Genomic DNA, 20,128 nt, shown 5'->3' with positions numbered 1-20,128 from the left:
AGAAGAAGAAGAGTTTTAATTTTTTTTATGTGGTATGCTTCCCCGTGCAATTTTATTCAAATATCATCCTTCGACTTCTTCTTCATGCAACCTTAAATCGCCCATTAAATATATAATAAGATCCATTAATAATTAAGCGCATGTTAGAGGTCTTTATGGCTCATGAATTAAAATATTTTAACGATTATTAGGTCGATAGTTATTATTATATTAGATCGATAGTTTCCATCAGCCATGAATATTTTATAAAAGCACTTGATATTCATATTTTATTCATTGTAACTACTGAAATACTGAATGATTTTATTCTACCGTAAAAATTGTCTCAAATTCCGAACACTATGGTTCAAATTCCGAACATCACTGAAATGCAAAATTACAACGATATCTTTTTTTTGTTAATTATTTGTTTATTAAGGCTCAGACGTTTCTTAAAACTTTACGGTGCCGAATACAATTAAAATGTTTTTTATTAATCTTGCGTGAACTCTTCCTTGGCGGAGCACGCTCGGTGGATCCTGATGAAGCGGATTGAGCTCGACGCTGGCTTCCCAACAAACATTATAAGCCGATAAAGCGCTTATTCAACTTAAAATAGCCTTCTTCAGCTAAAAAACTAGCTTCTTCTTCTTCTTCTTATTGGCATTACGTCCCCACACTGGGACAGAGCCGCCTCGCAGCTTAGTGTTCATTAAGCACTTCCACAGTTATTAACTGCGAGGTTTCTAAGCCAGGTTACCATTTTTGCATTCGTATATCATGAGGCTAACACGATGATACTTTTATGCCAGGGAAGTCGAGACAATTTCCAATCCGAAAATTGCCTAGACCGGCACCGGGAATCGAACCCAGCCACCCTCAGCATGGTCTTGCTTTGTAGCCGCGCGTCTTACCACACGGCTAAGGAAGGCCCCTAGCTTATACAGCCTAAATTGTTTGTTCGGTTGCCTCTAGCTTCCGTGTCGTTCCTTTCATAACTACCTTGAAGTCGCTTACCAACTACGAACAGTTGGGAATTCCGAATGTCCTTTGGATGTGTTCATCATCGATATCCGGTGTCTGCTTTTCTGGCATCTCTTCTTCCTTCTGACTTTTTTCCTCTACTTGATGATCTCCAATAATTTCTTCCTCAAATTCCACGATTTCGTCTTCCGCCAAATCCACTTCCACAGTTTCTGACTTTTTTTCAGGTGCGATGCTCATTCCGTGTGCCGGGTTCCGGTTTTTCCTCAAAGGGCAGATGTTTTGACGATGTCCTGTCGCTTGGCATAAGAAGCACGTGTTCTTTAAACCGTCGTGGAAAACTTTTACGCTTCGGCAGTTAACTTCGATTGACGGAGGCACTTCCTTCTCCATTTCCATGTACACGTCTCTAACATCAGTGCAGACATGGTCCAATCCCAGGTTCGCGAATGGTACGATGCACTTTTCCGTACTGGTTGAGAACCGCTGATAGTGCGTTGTCTGATACCTCTGGTGGCAGATCAAACACTCGAAGGTAACGAGTATTACCTCCCGCTACCATCATACACACCTCCACAGTTCTACCACTAACGTATTTGAATTTCCGAGGCTCCGCATTTTTTCGAAGAGATTCTAACATCACAGCCTCCGAAGTAAACTTCATGCAAATGCTTCGGTTTACTGTCAGCTTGTACATAGCTTCCACATGCGACACATCACATTCCAATTGCTTTACGAACTCAGCAATCTCTACCCATGAGGGTCTAGGTGAATCGTTCGAGAAACGTGTGTGGTATGACCTTAACGTATGACGATGCTACATGGGCTTTCCCGATATTAGGTGTCGATATCGACTATCATAGCGCAGTCGATATAGCAACAGCGGCAACACTGCTGCACAAGAGACGATCAACCGAGACCTTTCGAGCACACTTGGTATCTACAACGCGGAAGAGGTAAGACGTGCGGTTCCATCTTTGTCGTGGCGGACTTTGGCTGATTTTTCTAATGGCGTTGGTCACCACAAAACGGAATTCGACCGTATTAATAAACACCTCACTCATGACGATTCGTTTTACTTTTGCTTGTGCACAGTAGAAAAGCAAACGACCCGACATTGCGCCTACTGACCAGGTGGGTGTCATCCAAATCTCGCCCAATGGGCTTGTTTTGCAGCCATCATTGCGCTACTGGTCCCTACTGACATTTCTGGATCCCAATGGGAATCAAATCAGATGTTGGTAAACAACACAAATACTACCATAAATTGATGTTGGCTGCAAAAACATGGCGTCGTACCCGGTGGCTGCTACTGACTGGTGCAAAACAAAGATATCAGGCAATCGCGTGCATCGTGTACATACGACCAATGCCGAGTAACTCGATCAACGATATCTTATTGATATCGCAAGTATGTCCTAACTATCATGTCCTTTATCTCTACGCCTGCCAAGAAAATACAATGTGGTGGAATTAAATGGAAAGTATTGCCCGTTGCATCAATTTTTAAACTCTGGCGCAACTTCATTTTGCTTCGAATTTTTAGCGTGCACACCAATACATTCAAACTATCTTCGTAATTGTTTTTTTTTTACTCAAATAAACAATAAACAGTGTCAATTCATTTGTGTGTGTGACACGGGAAAAATATTCACGCAAATAATTTTCGCGCAGGAGTCTAATAAGGCGGAATCTGCGCAATACTGAACTCGTTTTAGGGTGAAATCAGGAGTGATTCAGTTTCATTCTAAATTTTCGACCACTATTCTAGTTTGAATCTGGAGCAAAATAGAACAAACTCGCTGGTTTCCCCAGCAGTGTTCTATTCATGTTTTTCAAATTTTCAATTAATTGAAATCATTATGCTACTGCAAAGAAAGGCGCCGGAATTGCAAAGTGGATTGATCCGTAGATAAAATGACGTATCCATACACCAAAACAATTGAAAAATATTTGATTCAATCGTAGTTCAACTCTGCAGAAAATAGAACGGAGCGTTATACCAGTTTTATTTTTTGACAGTTGACCGGTATAAAAACTGAATCTAGACTTGCTGCTGGGAAAATTAATGTTTCAGATTCATATTCAAACTGACAGCCCCGAACGATTTGAATCACTGCTGATTTTACTCTTAGACAGTTCAAGACATTCCACTAAAAGAGCTTAAAAACAATCACAAAATTTCCAGGATGAATTCTTCAAGATATTATTGGGGGTTCCTGAAGTAATTTAACGGAAAATCCATAGAAGAGTTCTCCGGGTGATTTCTTGGTGAACTCTTGGGGATAGCAACGGAAAATTTGTTAGAGGAATTTCGGCACTAATTTCTGTAGAAGTTATATGGGAGTTGACGACTGAAGTTATACTTTTGAGATTGAAAACATTCGGCGAATGCAGTTTAATAAGTATCAAATACGTTTTTTGCTACGACATTTCAATTAGTTAGACGTAGGGGCGAAAACCGCTACTTATTATGAAGGCTGCTATCGCCAAATGAATTAAATCGTTTTCGGAGAAGTTCCCATGGAAATTCTCGGGAATATTTCTTTAAATAATTTGTAGTGAAGATTCCGGGTGGATTATCAAAGGATTTTTCCGGATATGTTCTCTGAGAAATTTTTCGGAAGAATCTTTGTAGCAATTTCTGAAGTAATTCTTTTAGGTATTTGCAGAAGAAATCCTGGAGGAACTTCTAAGAATTTCTAAACGAGTAGATTTTTTGGGGAAAATACCTGGAAGAATTTGCGGTGGAATTCTCATGAGGAATTTCTTCCAAATTTCATACGGAATTGACCTTTCCCGTCAAATATTGTATCTCGTTTTGATGTCTGAGTCGATTCATTGCCTTATTAAAGGTCAACTTTCCCGAAGAACCCATATTTTTTGAAGCCTCTAACTATTTTAAAAATCGAAATTAAAAACCGAAAAAGTGCTGCACGTGTGAACCGGTCTGAAAAATTCACCAGATGTTCATTACAAATCCGGCAAACTTCAGGCCAATCTTGAAAAGCAGCACTTTTTTGTTTTATTTTTTTTTAATACTTAAAGGCTTAAAAAGTAGGTTCCTTAGGAAAGTTTACCTTAAATTATATAAAAAATCGATTGAACGAATAAAAATTTTTGACAGAAAAGGTTTATTCAAAGGGAATTTTAGGAGAGTTCTCGAAGTAATTTGTATGTCATGTGAATTTCAGGAGTAGCTACTAGTGGAATTCCTGGTGAAGCTTCTGAAAGATTTCCCGGAGGAAATTCCGACGCAAACTTCTAAACGAACTCTCTAGGGAATTTGGGAATGACCCTTCGGGAAAGTTTTTAAACAAACTTTCGGTGGAAAACCTGGAGGAATTTCGGGGGGAATTCCTGAAGGAATTTCCGAAAAAAAACTCCTGGAGGAAATTCCGGAGGAATTCCTGGCGAAATTTCCAGAGAAATTCCTGGTGGAACTTACGAAGGAATATTAGGAGGTAACAAAATAATAAAGAAAAAAAGCCTGGAGGAACTTCCGGAGAAATTCCTGGAGGAACTTCCGGAGGAATTCTTGGTGGAACTGCTGGAGGTAATGCAAATAATGAAGAAAAAGAATCCTAGAGGAATTTCCGGAGGAATTCCTGGAGGAACTTCCGGAGGAATTCCTGGAGGAACTTCCGGAGGAGTTCCTGGAGGAATTCCTGGAGGAACTTCCGGAGGAATTCCTGGAGGAACTTCCGGAGGAATTCCTGGAGGAACCTCCGGAGGAATTCCTGGTGGAACTTCCGGAGGAATTCCTGGAGGAACTTCCGGAGGAATTCCTGGAGGAACTTCCGGAGGAATTCCTGGAGGAACTTCTGGAGGAACTTCTGGAGGAATTCCTGGAGAAACTTCCGGAGGAATTCCTGGAGGAACTTCCGGAGGAATTCCTGGAAGAAGTTCCGGAGGAATTCCTGGAGGAACTTCCGGAGGAATTCCTGGAGGAACCTCCGGAGGAATTCCTGGTGGAACTTCCGGAGGAATTCCTGGTGGAACTTCCGGAGGAATTCCTGGTGGAACTTCCGGAGGAATTCCTGGAGGAACTTCCGGAGGAATTCCTGGAGGAACTTCCGGAGGAATTCCTGGAGGAACTTCCGGAGGAATTCCTGGAGAAACTTCCGGAGCAATTCCTGGAGGAAGTTCCGGAGGAATTCCTGGAGGAACTTCCGGGGGACTTCCTGGAGGAACTTCCGGAGGAACTTCCGGAGGAACTTCCGGAGGAACTTCCGGAGGAACTTCCGGAGGAACTTCCGGAGGAATTCCTGGAGAAACTTCCGGAGCAATTCCTGGAGGAAGTTCCGGAGGAATTCCTGGAGGAACTTCCGGAGGAATTCCTGGAGGAACTTCCGGAGGACTTCCTGGAGGAACTTCCGGGGGACTTCCTGGAGGAACTTCCGGAGGAACTTCCGGAGGAACTTCCGGAGGAACTTCCGCCAGGAACTTCCGGAGGAACTTCCGCCAGGAACTTCCGGAGGAACTTCCGGAGGAACTTCCGGAGGAACTTCCGGAGGAACTTCCGGAGGAACTTCCGGAGGAACTTCCGGAGGAACTTCCGGAGGAACTTCCGGAGGAACTTCCGGAGGAATTCCTGGAGGAACTTCCGGAGGAATTCCTGGAGGAACTTCCGGAGGAATTCCTGGAGGAACTTCCGGGGGACTTCCTGGAGGAACTTCCGGAGGAACTTCCGGAGGAATTCCTGGAGGAACTTCCGGAGGAATTCCTGGAGGAACTTCCGGAGGAATTCCTGGAGGAACTTCCGGAGGAATTCCTGGAGGAACTTCCGGAGGAATTCCTGGAGGAACTTCCGGAGGAATTCCTGGAGGAACTGCGGAGGAATTCCTGGAGGAACTTCCGGAGGAATTCCTGGAGGAACTTCCGGAGGAATTCCTGGAGGAACTTCCGGAGGAATTCCTGGAGGAACTTCCGGAGGAATTCCTGGAGGAACTTCCGGAGGAATTCCTGGAGGAACTTCCGGAGGAATTCCTTAAGGAACTTCCGGAGGAATTCCTGGAGGAACTTCCGGAGGAATTCCTGGAGGAACTTCCGGAGGAATTCCTGGAGGAACTTCCGGAGGAATTCCTGGAGGAACTTCCGGAGGAATTCCTGGAGGAACTTCCGGAGGAATTCCTGGAGGAACTTCCGGAGGAATTTTTCTGGAGGAATTCCTGGAGGAACTTCCGAGGAATTCCTAGAGGAACTTCCGGAGGAATTTCTGGAGGAACTTCCGGAGGAATTCCTGGAGGAACTTCCGGAGGAATTCCTGGAGGAACTTCCGGAGGAATTCCTGGAGGAACTTCCGGAGGAATTCCTGGAGGAACTTCCGGAGGAATTCCTGAAGGAACTTCCGGAGGAATTCCTGAAGGAACTTCCGGAGGAATTCCTGAAGGAACTTCCGGAGGAATTCCTGAAGGAACTTCCGGAGGAATTCCTGGAGGAATTCCTGGAGGAACTTCCGGAGGAATTCCTGGAGGAACTTCCGGAGAAATTCCTGGAGGAACTTCCGGAGGAATTCCTGGATGAACTTCCGGAGGAATTCCTGGAGGAACTTCCGGAGGAATTCCTGGACGAACTTCCTGAAAAACTTCTCAAGAAATTTCTGTAGGAACTTCCTGAAAAATTCCTGGAGGAGCTTCCTAAGGAATTTTTGGGGAAACTGCCGAAGTAATTCGTGGATGATCTTTGGAAAAAAAAATCCTGGGGGACTTCCGGAGAAATTCCTGGAGGAACTACTGAAGGAACTTCCGAAGAAACTTCTGGAGGAAATTACGAAGTAATTCTAGGAGGAACTCCCGAAGGAATTCCAGGAGATCCATCCCGAGGAATTCCTGAAAGAACTTCTGAAGTAACTCTTGAGAAAACTTCCTAAAGACGAGATTCTGAAGAATTTCTTGGAGAAAATTAGTACTTGGACGAAAGCTTTCAAATATATCTATCAGCTGAGGGTAATAAAACGAATATTGGTGTTAAAATCACTCCACACGACTTGATCAAAGTAAAATTACCCTGCGGCCCGCGGGCCGCATTTTTGTTTTGCTTTGATCGTTTCGTACTGAGTGAATTTAACACCAATATCCGTTTTATTACCCTCAGCAGATAGATATATTTGAAAGCCTTCGACGAAGTACTAATTTGTATGGTTAAAGCCCATTTTTATTGTATGAGAAGTAAATAAAGGAATAAAACGTCCAAAGTGCTGAGCACCACTGCTCTAGAAGGTACTTTTGAAAGAATTCCAGAATGAACATCCAAAAGAAATTCCGAAGGTATTTTCGGATGAAATTCTGAAGGAATTGCTAGAGAAACTTGGAATTAAAGCGTAGGAGGAACTTCCGAACGCATTTCTAAATGGCCTGTCTACGGAATTCCTGTAAGTACTGCCGAAGGAACTCATGGAACTCAATTTTCCAACAGCGGAAGGTTTCCGAAATAATAACTCCGGGATAAAACGACCATTACTTGGGTTTTACAGTAAAAGGAGTTATTATTTTCCTGCAATTGTAGGGACTTGTTGTAGTGTACATAATTTGTTGTAATTTTTCCCATTATCAGTTTTTCCCATTACCAATTACTCATGTAGAAGATAAGATAACAAGTAATTGTGACTCACGTTGAGTCCCGTTTCTGTGTCCAGTCAATGTCAGTCCGTGAACCAGTCTAATGTATGTCGATTCGTATTCAAGTCTGCACTTCTAACGTACTATTTCTCCGTACAACTTAGTTCGTAGGATCCATATAGTATTTTAGGTTAAGGGTACGTAGATCTTTTGGTGCTTTTCTACCTGATAATCAGTTTAGATTAGGGGAATTCATATATCAAACAATTTACAATAATACCTTTAAAGTTTCACTTAATTAAATAGCTATAACGATAAATAATTCACTGATTATTTCAAAATTTCCTTGCTTCACGTTAGCATGCCTGCCGTAATAACAACGAGATATAACTTTTTTCTCTGCTCTACTCTAGTTTGCCTACATCCTCCATGCCAATACCTGACTCACAGCTGCGACAGTGTAGGTCCTGTCATCACAGTCCGGTCCTACCTGATTAACGTGAGGGGTACAGCTGCCGATCACATAAGGAGATCCAAAACGCAGAGGCTCGCCGGCGAGCGTTCGCCAACAGTCCCCCCAGGTACGATGGCCGCTATGCCAGCTTAATCCGTAACGCGCCATGTACGTCTAGCACGTCTAACTTAGCTACCGGTCGCTCGTAGATGCCGCAGGTTGTCCTCACCATCGCTGATCTAGGTTGGCCATCCCACCCAGAATGAATGCAGATCACACGGCCTTTTGGCCAACAGTTCCGGGGTAATCTAGAGGCGATAATTATCACCACATCGTCGTTTTCTATCGGCTTGGGATCGGTGAACAATTTCGTGAGGCGAGTTATTTCAGGCAAATAGTCGCTGACCCATCTCTGCCGAAACCGGTTTCCGCAGCACTTCATCCGTCAAGTTTCTTGTTTGGAGAATGGCCATCAAATTCTTTTTCACGCAGCCGATGAGGCGCTCCCAACTGCTACCCATATGCGGCGAGGAAGGAGGAAGAAAATGCCAACTGGTTTCTGCATCCACAAACTCCTTCATTATTTCTTCATGATCGACAGTACCCTCCGCTGTTTTGATTTCTCGGTTGGCCCCGACGAAATTTGTACCTCGATCGCTGTAGAAGGTTCTTGGCCTCCCTCTTCGCGAGATGAAGTTACGCAGTGACATAACGCATGAATCGGTGCTTAGTGAATGGACGACTTCAATATGAATTGCGCGGGTCGTAAGTCAAGTGGCCATCATACCCCAACACTTATCTGTTCGGCGACCGACGACAGTCTCGTATGGTCTGAAAAAATCCACGTCGACATGGGTGAAGGGGCGTGCGAAGGCATGTAGTCGAGCTGCTGGTAGATCTGCCACGATTGGCACTTTTGGATCGACTCGGTGGTTCTTACAGCGTTGGCAGTTAAATCGGACGTTGGTTAAGGCTGTGCGGAGCTTCGGAATACTGTATTTCTGTCGAATTTCGTTGATTACGGTCTCGTGGTTCTGATGGTGGAATATTTGGTGGAAATGTGCAATGATCAATTTGGTGGTTGGGTGGTCACGTGGAAGGATAATTGGATGTTTGGCGTCTTCGGTTGCGTAATCGCAGTTGGTGATGGTGTTTTAAGCGGCAGCGTCGGCTCATGCTGCGATCGTTGGAAAAGAGCCACTTAATCGGGATAACAGCTTATTATAGACTTCTTCAAGCGCTTCAATTTGCAATTATTGGAGAAACGTTGCACAAACGCAACGACTCGAACTAATCGACCCCAATTGGAGAAGTCGTTCACTTGTACGATGGGATCGTATGCGGTGAAGTGTGCACTAGGACGGAGTTCGAGGTCGGTGGTTCGTGAGCCTTTCGATGCGCGTGGCCAATGATCTTCTGCGAGATAGAGAAATTGTAGGCCGTTGAACCAGGCTTGAGGTTTCAGATTTGGAAGTCCTTTCCATTTTGTGCCATCATCCGCAACGTTCAAATCGGTGGGAACATACCACCATTCAGTCATATCCGTCAGCTCGAGAATTTCGCTAACCCGAAACGCTACCAATGGTGAGTAACGGCGGTGACCCGATCTGATCCAGCACAGGACATCTTGGGAGTCAGACCAGAAGACTCGATGGGTAATGTGGACCATGAGAGCTTCGGAGAGTGTTCGAGCCAGGCGAGATCCAATCAATGCCGCTTGAAGCTCCAGTCGGGCAATAGAGAGATATTTCAACGGCGCGACTTTGGTTTTTGCGGCAACTATATTGCATTCCACGACGTCCTCATGGTTGAACCGAAGGTAGCATGCGGCCGCTATACCGTTTTTACTAGCATCCACAAACGTGTGGAGCTGCACATCACCGTGGTGAATACTATTTCTGCTGACGTAGCACCGTGATATGCTTATCATTTCAATTGATGGAAGAACGTTGAGCCAGGTTTGCCATCTTTCGAAAATGGTTTCATCGACTTGATCATCCCAGCCGATGCCCGAACGCCAGACTTCTTGTAGCAGAATTTTCAGGTGCATTAAAAATTGGGCTCTAATCCCAAGCGGATCAAATACGGACATGAGTACACGCAGCATTTGTCGTTTTGTTGGGCGACGTTGGCCCTGCAGTAGCGCTCGCCCATATCGATCCCATCCAACCTTGTAGGTAAAGGTGTCTACGTTGGTGCACCACCACATACCGAGAACCTTCTCCGTTGCTAGTTCCGGTGAAAGGTCGAGGTTCTTTTCTTCGGTGTTTTTCTCTTCTAAAGCATCACCGACGCGTTTGGAGTTGCTGATCCAATTACGGATTTCAAAGCCGCCAGCAGCGTGTATCTCTTTTACTTGCTGTGCGTTGTTAGCATTGTTATCAACGTAGTGGCGTTTCTGGATCACTTCAACGGCCGCTGGGTAGTCCCCCTTGAAACGCTCGGCGTTTAGGTTTTTCACGAACTGGGCGCTGCTGCTAGGGGAGCAGACCGCCCCGAATGTCATCACCTGGAGAACGTATATTGAGAGGGTCCCATCTTCATCATATCAGAGGAATCTCTGGCATTGCTGGTCTTCCGAACGCATGAGCACTTATATATTTCAAATATTTCACGCACATCTCCAGTTATAGCGACCCGGCCTTCACGGAATTGTACCAGTATGGTAAACAGCTCCCTGAGTTGATCCTTTAAGTAGCGCGGAGTTTAGGGAGTTTTCCATGGGCTAATGCTGCGGCATCCCACACCATTCGGATCTTGTCTGGCTTATTAGCGTTCATTACCGGAAATATAGGTAGATACCACGTCCGAGGTAAATTATGGGAACGTTCTTCATCGGTGACCTTCCTCGCATAGCCCTTTTTGACGAAATCGATAATCTTCTTGTTGAGGGCGTCCGCTAGTTGGAAGTTTTTATCCATTCTCTTCTTGGGGCACTGCAGTCGCCGGAAGGGCCATGGGAAAACTGTCTGGCAGCCGAATATTGTCGTAGCGCCACAACAAGCCATTTTCGTAGCGATTCCCCTTCAGCATTGTGCGACTTTCGATCAGATTCTGCGCTCGTTCTTCTTCTGCCGAGACGAGATGATTCTTCGGCTAAACAACTCCCAGGCTGTCTACTGCGAAGTATTCCTTTAGCATTTTGTGTCGGTCTTCATGCACCAAATTAGCGGCGTTATCGTGATTCGCTCCACCACTAATTGTCCAGCGTAGCCGGGTTTTAACAGCGATCGCCTCGCGGCTCTTTTTTACAAGGCTAAGATGCTGATCCTTCATTCCGATGAGAATTCTTGGCCGGACGTCGTGGTAGGATGTGGCCGGAAGATGTTGATACAGCTCAGACAACTCTTTGACATTGGGAGACTAAGTTGGAAGAAGTTATTAAGCAACTGTGTATATACTCCTTGCATGGTGTACATCCCTGAGTCGTGTTTTGACCCCATCTCAAGCTTGACACTCTTTGAGTCGTCCTCTCGACGCTTTGCTCCTCCAGTCCAAAGCAAGCATAGCGGGGCCGCATCTGCTTGTCGAACAAGGTGAGCTCGGACCCGTCGTCTAGGAAGGCGAATGTTTCGATTGATTGATCTACAGGTAGGTAGCGGAACAACACTTGACTAGTGGTTATCCGATGAGCATGGCATCCGTGCTCGCCCGAGCTCGGAGCAGGTATAGAATCTTGACGCTGATTCGGTAATGATTTGCTTGTGTCAGTTGGAGAAGTATTCGATGGTAGCGGTAGGCTCTTCTGGTCGTTGTGCAGAAGTTCGTGGTGCTTCAACTCGCAGCCGTTCTTTCTACACAGTTTGGCTTGACAACCACCCTTATGCTGACAACCACCCTTACACCGTAGCCCAGCGAGAATCGCGAGAGAATTCCAGGAAACGTTTGCATTTGGTTATCAACTTGCAGCTTCTTTGCAAACTAGGCAGCTATCAGCTGCAGTTTTCGCGTTGGATGGCGCTGTAAAACGATGACCTTCTGTGGCTTCCTCGGTGTGAGCGTTGATGAAAGTGTTGCTCTTTTTGGCTGTACGTGAGTCGTTACGCATAGCTTTGAATTCGCATGTGGTGTTTGGGATACTAACAGCACTAGCAGCTTCTGCTAGAGTGTAGAGCCAGTTGCGTAGCCACGTGGGAGATTTTGGACATAGCCCCCCCCCTCAGAGTCAAATTTTTAGAAGAATTTTTTTCTAAAAAAAATGTTCAGAAACACAACCCGCCCCCCCCTCCGACCAATTTTCTGGCAACGTCACTGTGTAGAGCCACCTGCTGAAAAACGGTAATTTAACCGTGGGAAGCGATAGTCGATACTGCGCCCAATTCAACTTGATCGATGGTGCAAGCTTGTTGACGAGTTGTTGTAGGAAGATCATATTATAGAAGTATTCTTCCATTCCACATGCGTCTACGGTTCTAATTTGTCTTCTCTTAATGCTGGAAGGGAGTTAATTTTCGACATCATCGAATGAACGATCACCTCAGCATTTTGAGCGTTGGCATAACTCCGTTGACTTTTGATGGATGTAGCAGCCGGCTCTTGACTCCTTCATAAGCTCGACCCTTCAAGCTTCGCTGCAAGTGAACAATATTTTCCTCTTTGGTGAATCCGCACAGAGCAGTGGTGCTGTTGAAGGTGGATAGGAACAGAGGCCACTCTTCTTGCTTTCCATAGAAGGTTGGAAGATCTTTTGAAACTGCTGGGGGGAGATCAGGTATGGTTCGGGACATTCTTCTTGCTCTTGACCGTAGAATCGGTGGCCTCGCATCGTGGATGAATGGGGACGATTTTGCTGGTGAACCGAATGTCGGATCGAGTCTGAGACAAACTGTTGACACTCTGGAGTCGGTGGGTTACGTGAGAACCGATGCAACGGATCTACTTCCGAGCCGTGGATGACGACAGGTGCGGGTGAATGAGGCAACTGTGCCATGGAAACCCGTCGCAAAGGTTCAACCCTTGGGATCGGTTGATACTGTTCCTGTAACGGAGCTTGACTTGTTGTGCCGAGAGCTAACTGTTGCATTCCGGCACTTAAACCCGGTGGATCTACGTTGTAGCTCAGCATGGACTCCGGTGCTGGGAATGGATGGGGTTAGGCTCTGGTAGCGATGAGCGAGTGCTACCAATCCGTGCAACTGCTGGGTGCCACAGTTGCTTTTTACCTGCATGCATGGTCGATTCGACCTGGCTCTCAACATTAGAGGTGATGAGCCCACCACGGATCGCATTCGTAGATGCAATCCAGTTCTGCGTTCTGCTCATTGATCCATTCTTAGACGAGCCGTTTTCGCTCATAGCTTGCTCCAGCAGTTGATATTTCTGCTCCAGAAATGCCCTTTCCTTTTTTGCTTCCTCCGCTGCGATTGCTTGTTGCCGCTCTGCTTCACACCTCTCGACGTTCCGCAAATCCTCCAACATTTGAAGCTTTAGCCTAGCAAGAGCTTGCGAAGAACGACTCGAAGACAACGATGGCGCTTTTTATCCGTTTCGAGACGGATACACAATCCTTTGCAACGAAGTTGCGAACGGTGCCTGATCTGCTCCCTTGGATTGGTTTGACTCGTTCGCGGCCAGCGATAAACCTAGTTGATTAGCTGTTATCTCGGGTTGCTACGGCTGATGTTGTAGCTGTGGCTGCGGTCGGTACGATTTGGATGACTGTCTCGATGGACCACCTCTTGCTTGAAGCAAAGCCGCAGTAGAACTGGTTTCTTGGACACCTTTCGCAGACTCGCATTTTGGCACAACTCCATGGAAAATTCTCTATCTGCTGCGTGACTCCTACACACTGGAAGTAATGCCATTTGGAACACACGCCGCATTGCACCATTTCGGCTGAATCCAGTCCACGAAACACCTGGCATGTTCGTCCGGGATGAGACTCCTCCGGACCAGCAGTGGCACACCACCATTTGTACCGAGATTTTCACTTTTAGCCTCACCAACCACTCTTCCCGACCGTAATAAATTGTTGGAAATTGCCAACAGCGGAAGGTTTCCGAAATAATAACCCCAGAATAAAACGACCGTTACTTGGGTTTTACAGTAAAAGGAGTTATTATTTTCCTGCAATTGTAGGAATTCGTTGTAGTGTACACTGTACATAATTTGTTGTAATTTTTCCCATTACCAATTAAGACTCATGTAGAAGGTAAGATATTCAGTAATTGTAACTCACGTTTAGTCCCGTTTCTGTGTCTAGTCAATGTCAGTCCGTGAAATCTTAGACGACCTGTCGGAAGAAATCATGGAGAATCCTTCGGAGGAATCGGACAAATATTCCTGGACGAACTCGAGTGACGAACTAAACACCATCAAAACTCATATTTGAATGTACTCTGGAAGGATTTTTATCAGAAACTTCTGAACACTTACATAGGCCGTAACTGGTGATCTACCAAAAATTAACATCAATAAATCAGATCAAAAAAACCTGGAGGGACATCAAAGAGGATGATTTCTCGAAGCAATTCCTGTAGAATTTTGCAAAGAAAATTTTGGAAGAACTACCGAAGGTACTTCTGGAGAAACTTCTAGAAGAAATTTCTGAATGATGTTCCACTAAATTGCTTGGAGGTGCTTTCGAAAGCATTCCTTAAAATATTTCGAGGAACTATCAAAGATTACGAGGCCTTTCCGAAGCGAATTGCATACATATTCAACTTTATTCGGAATTGCTCATTCATCACAATTTCACAAACCTCATCAAATATTCCTTGCTTCAGAGTTATTGGAAGAGTTGTCTAGAGTGGAAACAGATTGTTGACATTGAAGCGACACTCGTGGTTTGATTTTAGTTAAATAGAAAATTTAGCAATGCTCTGAGTGAGGAGATTCAGAAATCAAAACATATGCAAATACTGAAATCAAAATATCGTACGTTTTGTAATATCATGTTAATATTACCTTTCGAGCATCCCAGGAATCTCCCTTATGAACAGCATGTTTCCCCGCGACGACCAGTACGGCATTTTCTCGGCTTCAATGCGCTTCACCGAATCCACGTGGCTGAAGTTCTTCGCCTGTTGCAGATACTCGAACAGCGACCCCTGATACAGCGAACGCATTACGAAGCAATGATACACCCACAAAAACAATAACGTTCGTGCGAAATTCCTCCCTGGAGTTCTACTCATTGCACCCCCGAACAACACATTCACCAGATTCATCAATGCCATTCCGGTACCGGGACCGAACACAAAACTGCGCACGTTCCACGGGTAAAACTTCAGCACTGAGATCACTCCGGCACCGACGGCCGTATACAGTATCACCATCATCCAAGTTCCCGCGCTGAAGGGTCGGAACAGTTTCTCGAACGCCGTGTAGGGTCTGCCCGGTGGAACAGCGACCATCACCTTGATCGTGTAGTAGCTGACGCTGGACTTCATCACCGACATGCGTTCGCCGCGCATCGAAAAACATCCGGACGTCATGTTGACTGCGCCGTCGACCACAAGCCCTATCGCCCCACTGAAGGACCCATTTTTGTAGATCTCTCCCCAAAGGTCGCCACCCGTCATCTCCACTACTTCGATGGTGAAGTTCAGCAGTGTCGAAATCATGGCCAGCATGTCACCTTCCATTCCGCGTAGTTGACGGCGACCGGCTACCGTTTCAATCATCGTGTACGGCGGATAGTTGATGGCCGCGATCCGAATTGGACACCCGTGGAAGTTGTCAAGCTTCGGTGAAAACAGATTTTCGGATGCTGCCAATTTCGTTGATGGGGTCAGGTGGTGCACTAGCACGGGATGCGCATGTTCGCAGTGATGTTCAACGTACGGGAAATATGTGAACAAGACGGTGTCTTGGGAGCTGCCTGTGCCTTCGATGTTGGCGGTAACGAGCACGACGTTGATTATGTTGAACGACCACAGGTCGAGGAATATCTGCTGAAGAGTTCTACCGTAGACGACACGCGGTGCCGTCAGGATCAGCAGATAGTATCCGGAGTAGTCGTACTTGTCCGGGTTCAGCTGCTGCAGAATGGTGCGGAATGCTAAATAGCTATCGAAGAGCAGCATGTTGAAGAATCGAGGTCGTCGGGGTCGGACCGGATTGCTGAAGATGTAGGCGATTTCATTCGATGTTCCAACCAGTATGCGATCGAGGATGTCCGACTGTAGCGATCCGGTATAGCTGTCAGTTTGGGACGATCGAGTGATCATCGTTGACGAATGGTTCGAAATAAAATGTCTTCTCAGGATGACAATAACGGCATCAGAAAAGTCGTCAAATGATGATTTTGTGGGTAACAGTAAGTGCAGCACTACGTGCGAAGTAAGGCTCAATGATAAAATTATGAGTAGGAGTGCCTTCATGGTGACAGTAACAAGTTGAAAACTGTGCACGACTCTCCGTATGGTAATACTTTTATTCAATACAGTTATCGAGTCATCGGAAATAATGCAGTCTGAGTCACATCGTTGATTGACACCTGTCAATCCACTTGGTAGCAATAGCCTCCAACAGAAACACAATGACACTTACAGCGAGTAGTACAACGTGGATTTCAAAGGCACCAATGAGATGTTCTATCGCAAGAGGTTTGATAAACTCCGTTTGTTCCATCATACGGTGGAAATTATAGTCGCCGTAGCGAGAAGCCCACAGTTCCAGCAATCCGCTTTGGCTTAGCTTTAGAACTTCCATATCGAACGCAAATTTCAGAAGAGAATTCTTCGGGTAGAATATTGTCATGTGGTAGCGAAACATCGTATCACGGATGATCTTAATGAACTGGTTTGCAGGATTAAACTTGTTGTAGTGGGCAACTCTGTCAACTGAGAGTAATATTGCAGCATTCACCAGTTTACGTTGCCCGAGCTGATCGACCATATGGCGAATCAACCGATCAGTGGTCAGAAATAGGATTTTATTGGATAGCTCTGGCGCTATTGTTATGTATTGCTTTGCAGAATCTCGCATGTACAGATCCAGATTTGCATCATAAATTCCATGTAACGTTGTTGGTGAAGTCACGTTCAACGTTGTCTGCAAGATCCTATACAACGAACCTTGATAAGCGGTTCGAAGAATCAGTGTGAACAAAATCCAAAACATCACCAAGGTTCGTGCGAAGTTTCTTCTTGGGCATCGGTTCACTCCGCCCACAAGCAATACACAAATCAAAGTCAACACCGGCGCACGGTTTCCCCTTCCATAAACGAAGTTCCGAACTGTCCAGTCCAGCTTATTCACGATGGCGATACACCCAACAGCACAAACCAGTGTTACACTTACTCCTATCCAAACGCACGACTGTAGTGGGAAAAATAGCTTTTCGAAAGCCGTGTACGGTCTTCCGTCTGACACGGCGAACGTGAAAGCTGAATCGAAGTGCATCACCCCCGGTACCATCAGCTGAAGCAATTCCGGGAACATCCCGAATGCTCCCAGGGCAAAATCTACTCTGTTTCCGTGCACCAGATCTACAATACCTTGCTTTATCCCAAATCTTAACAAGTCCTCACTCGGTGGTACAATGATCTTTGTAGTAAAATTCAGCTTTCTGGATATGATGCTCACCAAGTTCCCTTCGATGCCTTGCAGTTCGCCATGTTCTTCACCGATGCTCATAAACGGTGGATTGTCATACGTTCCAACCAATAGCGGACAGCCGTAGAAGTTATGCAGGCGGGAATCAATAAGCCCAACCCGTTTCCAGTCCAGTTCTGTAGCTCCATTTCCTTCACACCTACCGTTGGCATATGGATAATAGGAATACAGTCGAACGGCACCGTTGTCGACCACAAACACAAAGGCAAACATAATGTTTTCGAGCCACAACTGATACAAGGCTTCTTGAACCGTTTTCCGTTGACTTACATTGAACACGATCCAGAAACTTGCTGCCAACTCGTATCGCATTCTGATCTTGTCCAAGAAGGTTCCAAATGACTGCCAGCTATCTATGAACACCATATTGAATAGTCGATACTCTTTGGCGGACCGTAGCTCTGCCCGGAATGTGTTGACCATGACGGGTAGCTGATACCGGAAACGATGGAGAAATCGTTCCAACAAATCCCGCTGAAGGAGGTGGTTCGGGGCATTTTTGAAATACAAGTCAACGTGCAACGGAGATAAACCCCATTCTATGACGGATGGGACACAACCGGAAATGGCCGTTACTATGGCTGTTTCCAGCTCCGTAGTGTAGCTCGATGATGAACTGGTTTGACAGGAGATAGCGATAAGTAGAATCCGAACTAGTTTCATGTCTGGTTGAACGATGGAGTATCTTGATGACCGATTTATTACAAACCAGACATTTATAGTGCCGAGCAAAACTTTGAATGGGACGTGGAAACACGTGACAATCAATAATTCAAGACATGTGTAAGTAATAGCTTTTGCGAAAGGGGTTTTAATTAACGTATGGGTCAGAAGAATATGTAGTTTATGTTGTCTTCGTATGTGATATTCGAGTGTCAGACTGCTGTTTCCAAAACGAGAAAATAATTCTTTCCAATTTTGTTATCAACGTTTGGGACCATCATCTTAGTAAGATGCGCAGCTACAGAGCGAACAATATTTGGCTATCCGGTACAGGAGGGGTTTTCTCAACCTGGGGTACATGTACCCCTGGGGGAACCGTCGCTGGCGCTATGGGGTACCTTGGACAAAAATGCGTAATGGTGGATTTTTGAAAATTTCAATAAAACATTTTAAGTTTTGATAATTTTTGATTCTAAGACTTTGTATTTCGCATAATATGCATGACCCAAACAGTACAATGTATGAAGAGCAACAAAAGTGGGACAAAAGTTCTAAAGAACAAACATAAACAAATTTAAAAAATCTTCAACGTAATCTACCTGATCGAGACACAATGTTGAAAAATATGTTAAGAATATATTTTTAAGTTTAAATCAAGAATCTAACGACGAAAGCCTCAACTTGAGAGACATGAAGGCCTTTTTCTGGAAAGCCAAGAAGCCTCGTTGCAAGAGGTTTAGAAGCTTTTTTTCAAAAGACTTTGAAGCCTCCTTTCAAGGAGCTCGGGAGCCTCCTTTCAAGAGGCTCGGAAGCCTGCTTTCAAAAGGCTCGGAAGCCTCCTTTCAAGAGGCCCAGAATTCTTCTTTCAAGAGACTTGGAGACCTCTATGGACTTTTGGGGTTTTCGGATTTATATATTAACACACTGGTTAGACACTCAAAACTATACAGTACAACACGTCTATTCAAACCGCGTACCCAGACTCAACTGCCTTTTTCCACTTCCCATCATGTTTCCTATTCTCTGCCTTTACACTGATACAAATAATCGTTACCCAATCATAGGATACCACACTCCCCCTTACTTACTCGTCGACTCCACGTTAGTTATGTAATCTTGCAAATAGCCTGGTGCCTTCGGTTCTCTTCGCTCGCGTACCGTTGATTCGAACACTGTTGTTGGAGGATTCGGATGCTCCGTTGATTTCTCTTCAATTGACGTCCCGATTTCATGTGGTTCTGTTTCTTTACTAATTCGTTTGAGATGCGCCACATTTCTTTGATACGTCTTACCTGTTTCCATTGACTTGAGCTCCGCCTTTGTGCCAGTTCTTTTTGTTATTTCGAATTGTTCCCGGCCCAAGTTACTCGAGAGTTTGTTCTCTTTCAACATTTTCTTGGCCACTACAATATCCCCCTCGATTAACTCATTCGCTTTTGCTCGGCGTTTCTTGTCCTCTAATTCCGCGGCAACAACTTTTCTTTCCCAGTCACGATCCCTGATGTTAGTTTCTGTTAGTTTCTCTCTGGATTCTTGGACGCTCGGTAACTTATCACGTAGTACTCGCCCAAACATCAACGCCGATGGGGCTACTCCAGTGATCGAATGGGGCGTTGAGTTGTACATGAGCAGGAAGTTTCTTAAATCTTACTTCCAATCCGACGATCCCATTTCCTGGTTGATACTAAGTCGTTTGAGAATAGTGCTGTTCATCCTCTCGACCTCGCCATTGGCTTTAGGCCAGTAGGGCATGGTCTTTTGTTGCACAATGCCGTATTCCTTGCAGAAAGTTCTAAGAAATTCACTCGTGAATTGGGGACCGTTATCTGAACGCAGTACTTCTGGAATGCGACTGAATGTTTCTAACAAAGCTTGTATGGTGAGGTCTGCTGTGATCTGGTTCATGACTACTACTTCCGCGAAGCGA

At 45.3% G+C, this 20,128-nt stretch overlaps 3 protein-coding genes across 3 annotated transcripts; all 3 read right to left on the bottom strand.

The window, feature by feature from the left end:
* Positions 1-8,747: 8,747 nt before the first annotated feature.
* On the bottom strand, positions 8,748-10,483 carry LOC134207512 (uncharacterized). The gene is made up of 2 exons (XM_062683218.1): positions 9,269-10,483; positions 8,748-9,011 (listed from the first exon to the last, which is right to left on the bottom strand). The coding sequence occupies exons 1-2, from the start codon at positions 10,481-10,483 to the stop codon at positions 8,748-8,750; spliced, it is 1,479 nt and encodes a 492-aa protein (XP_062539202.1).
* Positions 10,484-14,879: 4,396 nt separating this feature from the next.
* Positions 14,880-16,148, bottom strand: LOC134207511 (uncharacterized). Its single transcript, XM_062683217.1, has one exon. The coding sequence runs from the start codon at positions 16,146-16,148 to the stop codon at positions 14,880-14,882; it is 1,269 nt and encodes a 422-aa protein (XP_062539201.1).
* Positions 16,149-16,398: 250 nt separating this feature from the next.
* LOC134207510 (uncharacterized) lies at positions 16,399-18,201 on the bottom strand. The gene has a single exon (XM_062683216.1). The coding sequence runs from the start codon at positions 18,199-18,201 to the stop codon at positions 16,399-16,401; it is 1,803 nt and encodes a 600-aa protein (XP_062539200.1).
* Between the last annotated feature and the right edge of the window lie 1,927 nt (positions 18,202-20,128).

Source organism: Armigeres subalbatus, chromosome 1 (genome assembly GCF_024139115.2).
Source record: "Armigeres subalbatus isolate Guangzhou_Male chromosome 1, GZ_Asu_2, whole genome shotgun sequence".
NCBI lineage: Eukaryota > Metazoa > Arthropoda > Insecta > Diptera > Culicidae > Armigeres > Armigeres subalbatus.
Note: the sequence above shows the minus strand (reverse complement) of the source record. Positions and strands in the feature narration are given on the sequence as shown.

Coding starts and splice junctions, on each gene's coding strand:
- LOC134207512 (XM_062683218.1), bottom strand. CDS start 10,483: ATGACATTCGGGGCGGTCTGCTCCCCTAGCAGCAGCGCCCAGTTCGTG. Junction 9,012..9,268: donor TCTCCAATTGGGGTCGATTA/GTTCGAGTCGTT, acceptor TTCCACCATCAG/AACCACGAGACCGTAATCAA.
- LOC134207511 (XM_062683217.1), bottom strand. CDS start 16,148: ATGATCACTCGATCGTCCCAAACTGACAGCTATACCGGATCGCTACAG.
- LOC134207510 (XM_062683216.1), bottom strand. CDS start 18,201: ATGAAACTAGTTCGGATTCTACTTATCGCTATCTCCTGTCAAACCAGT.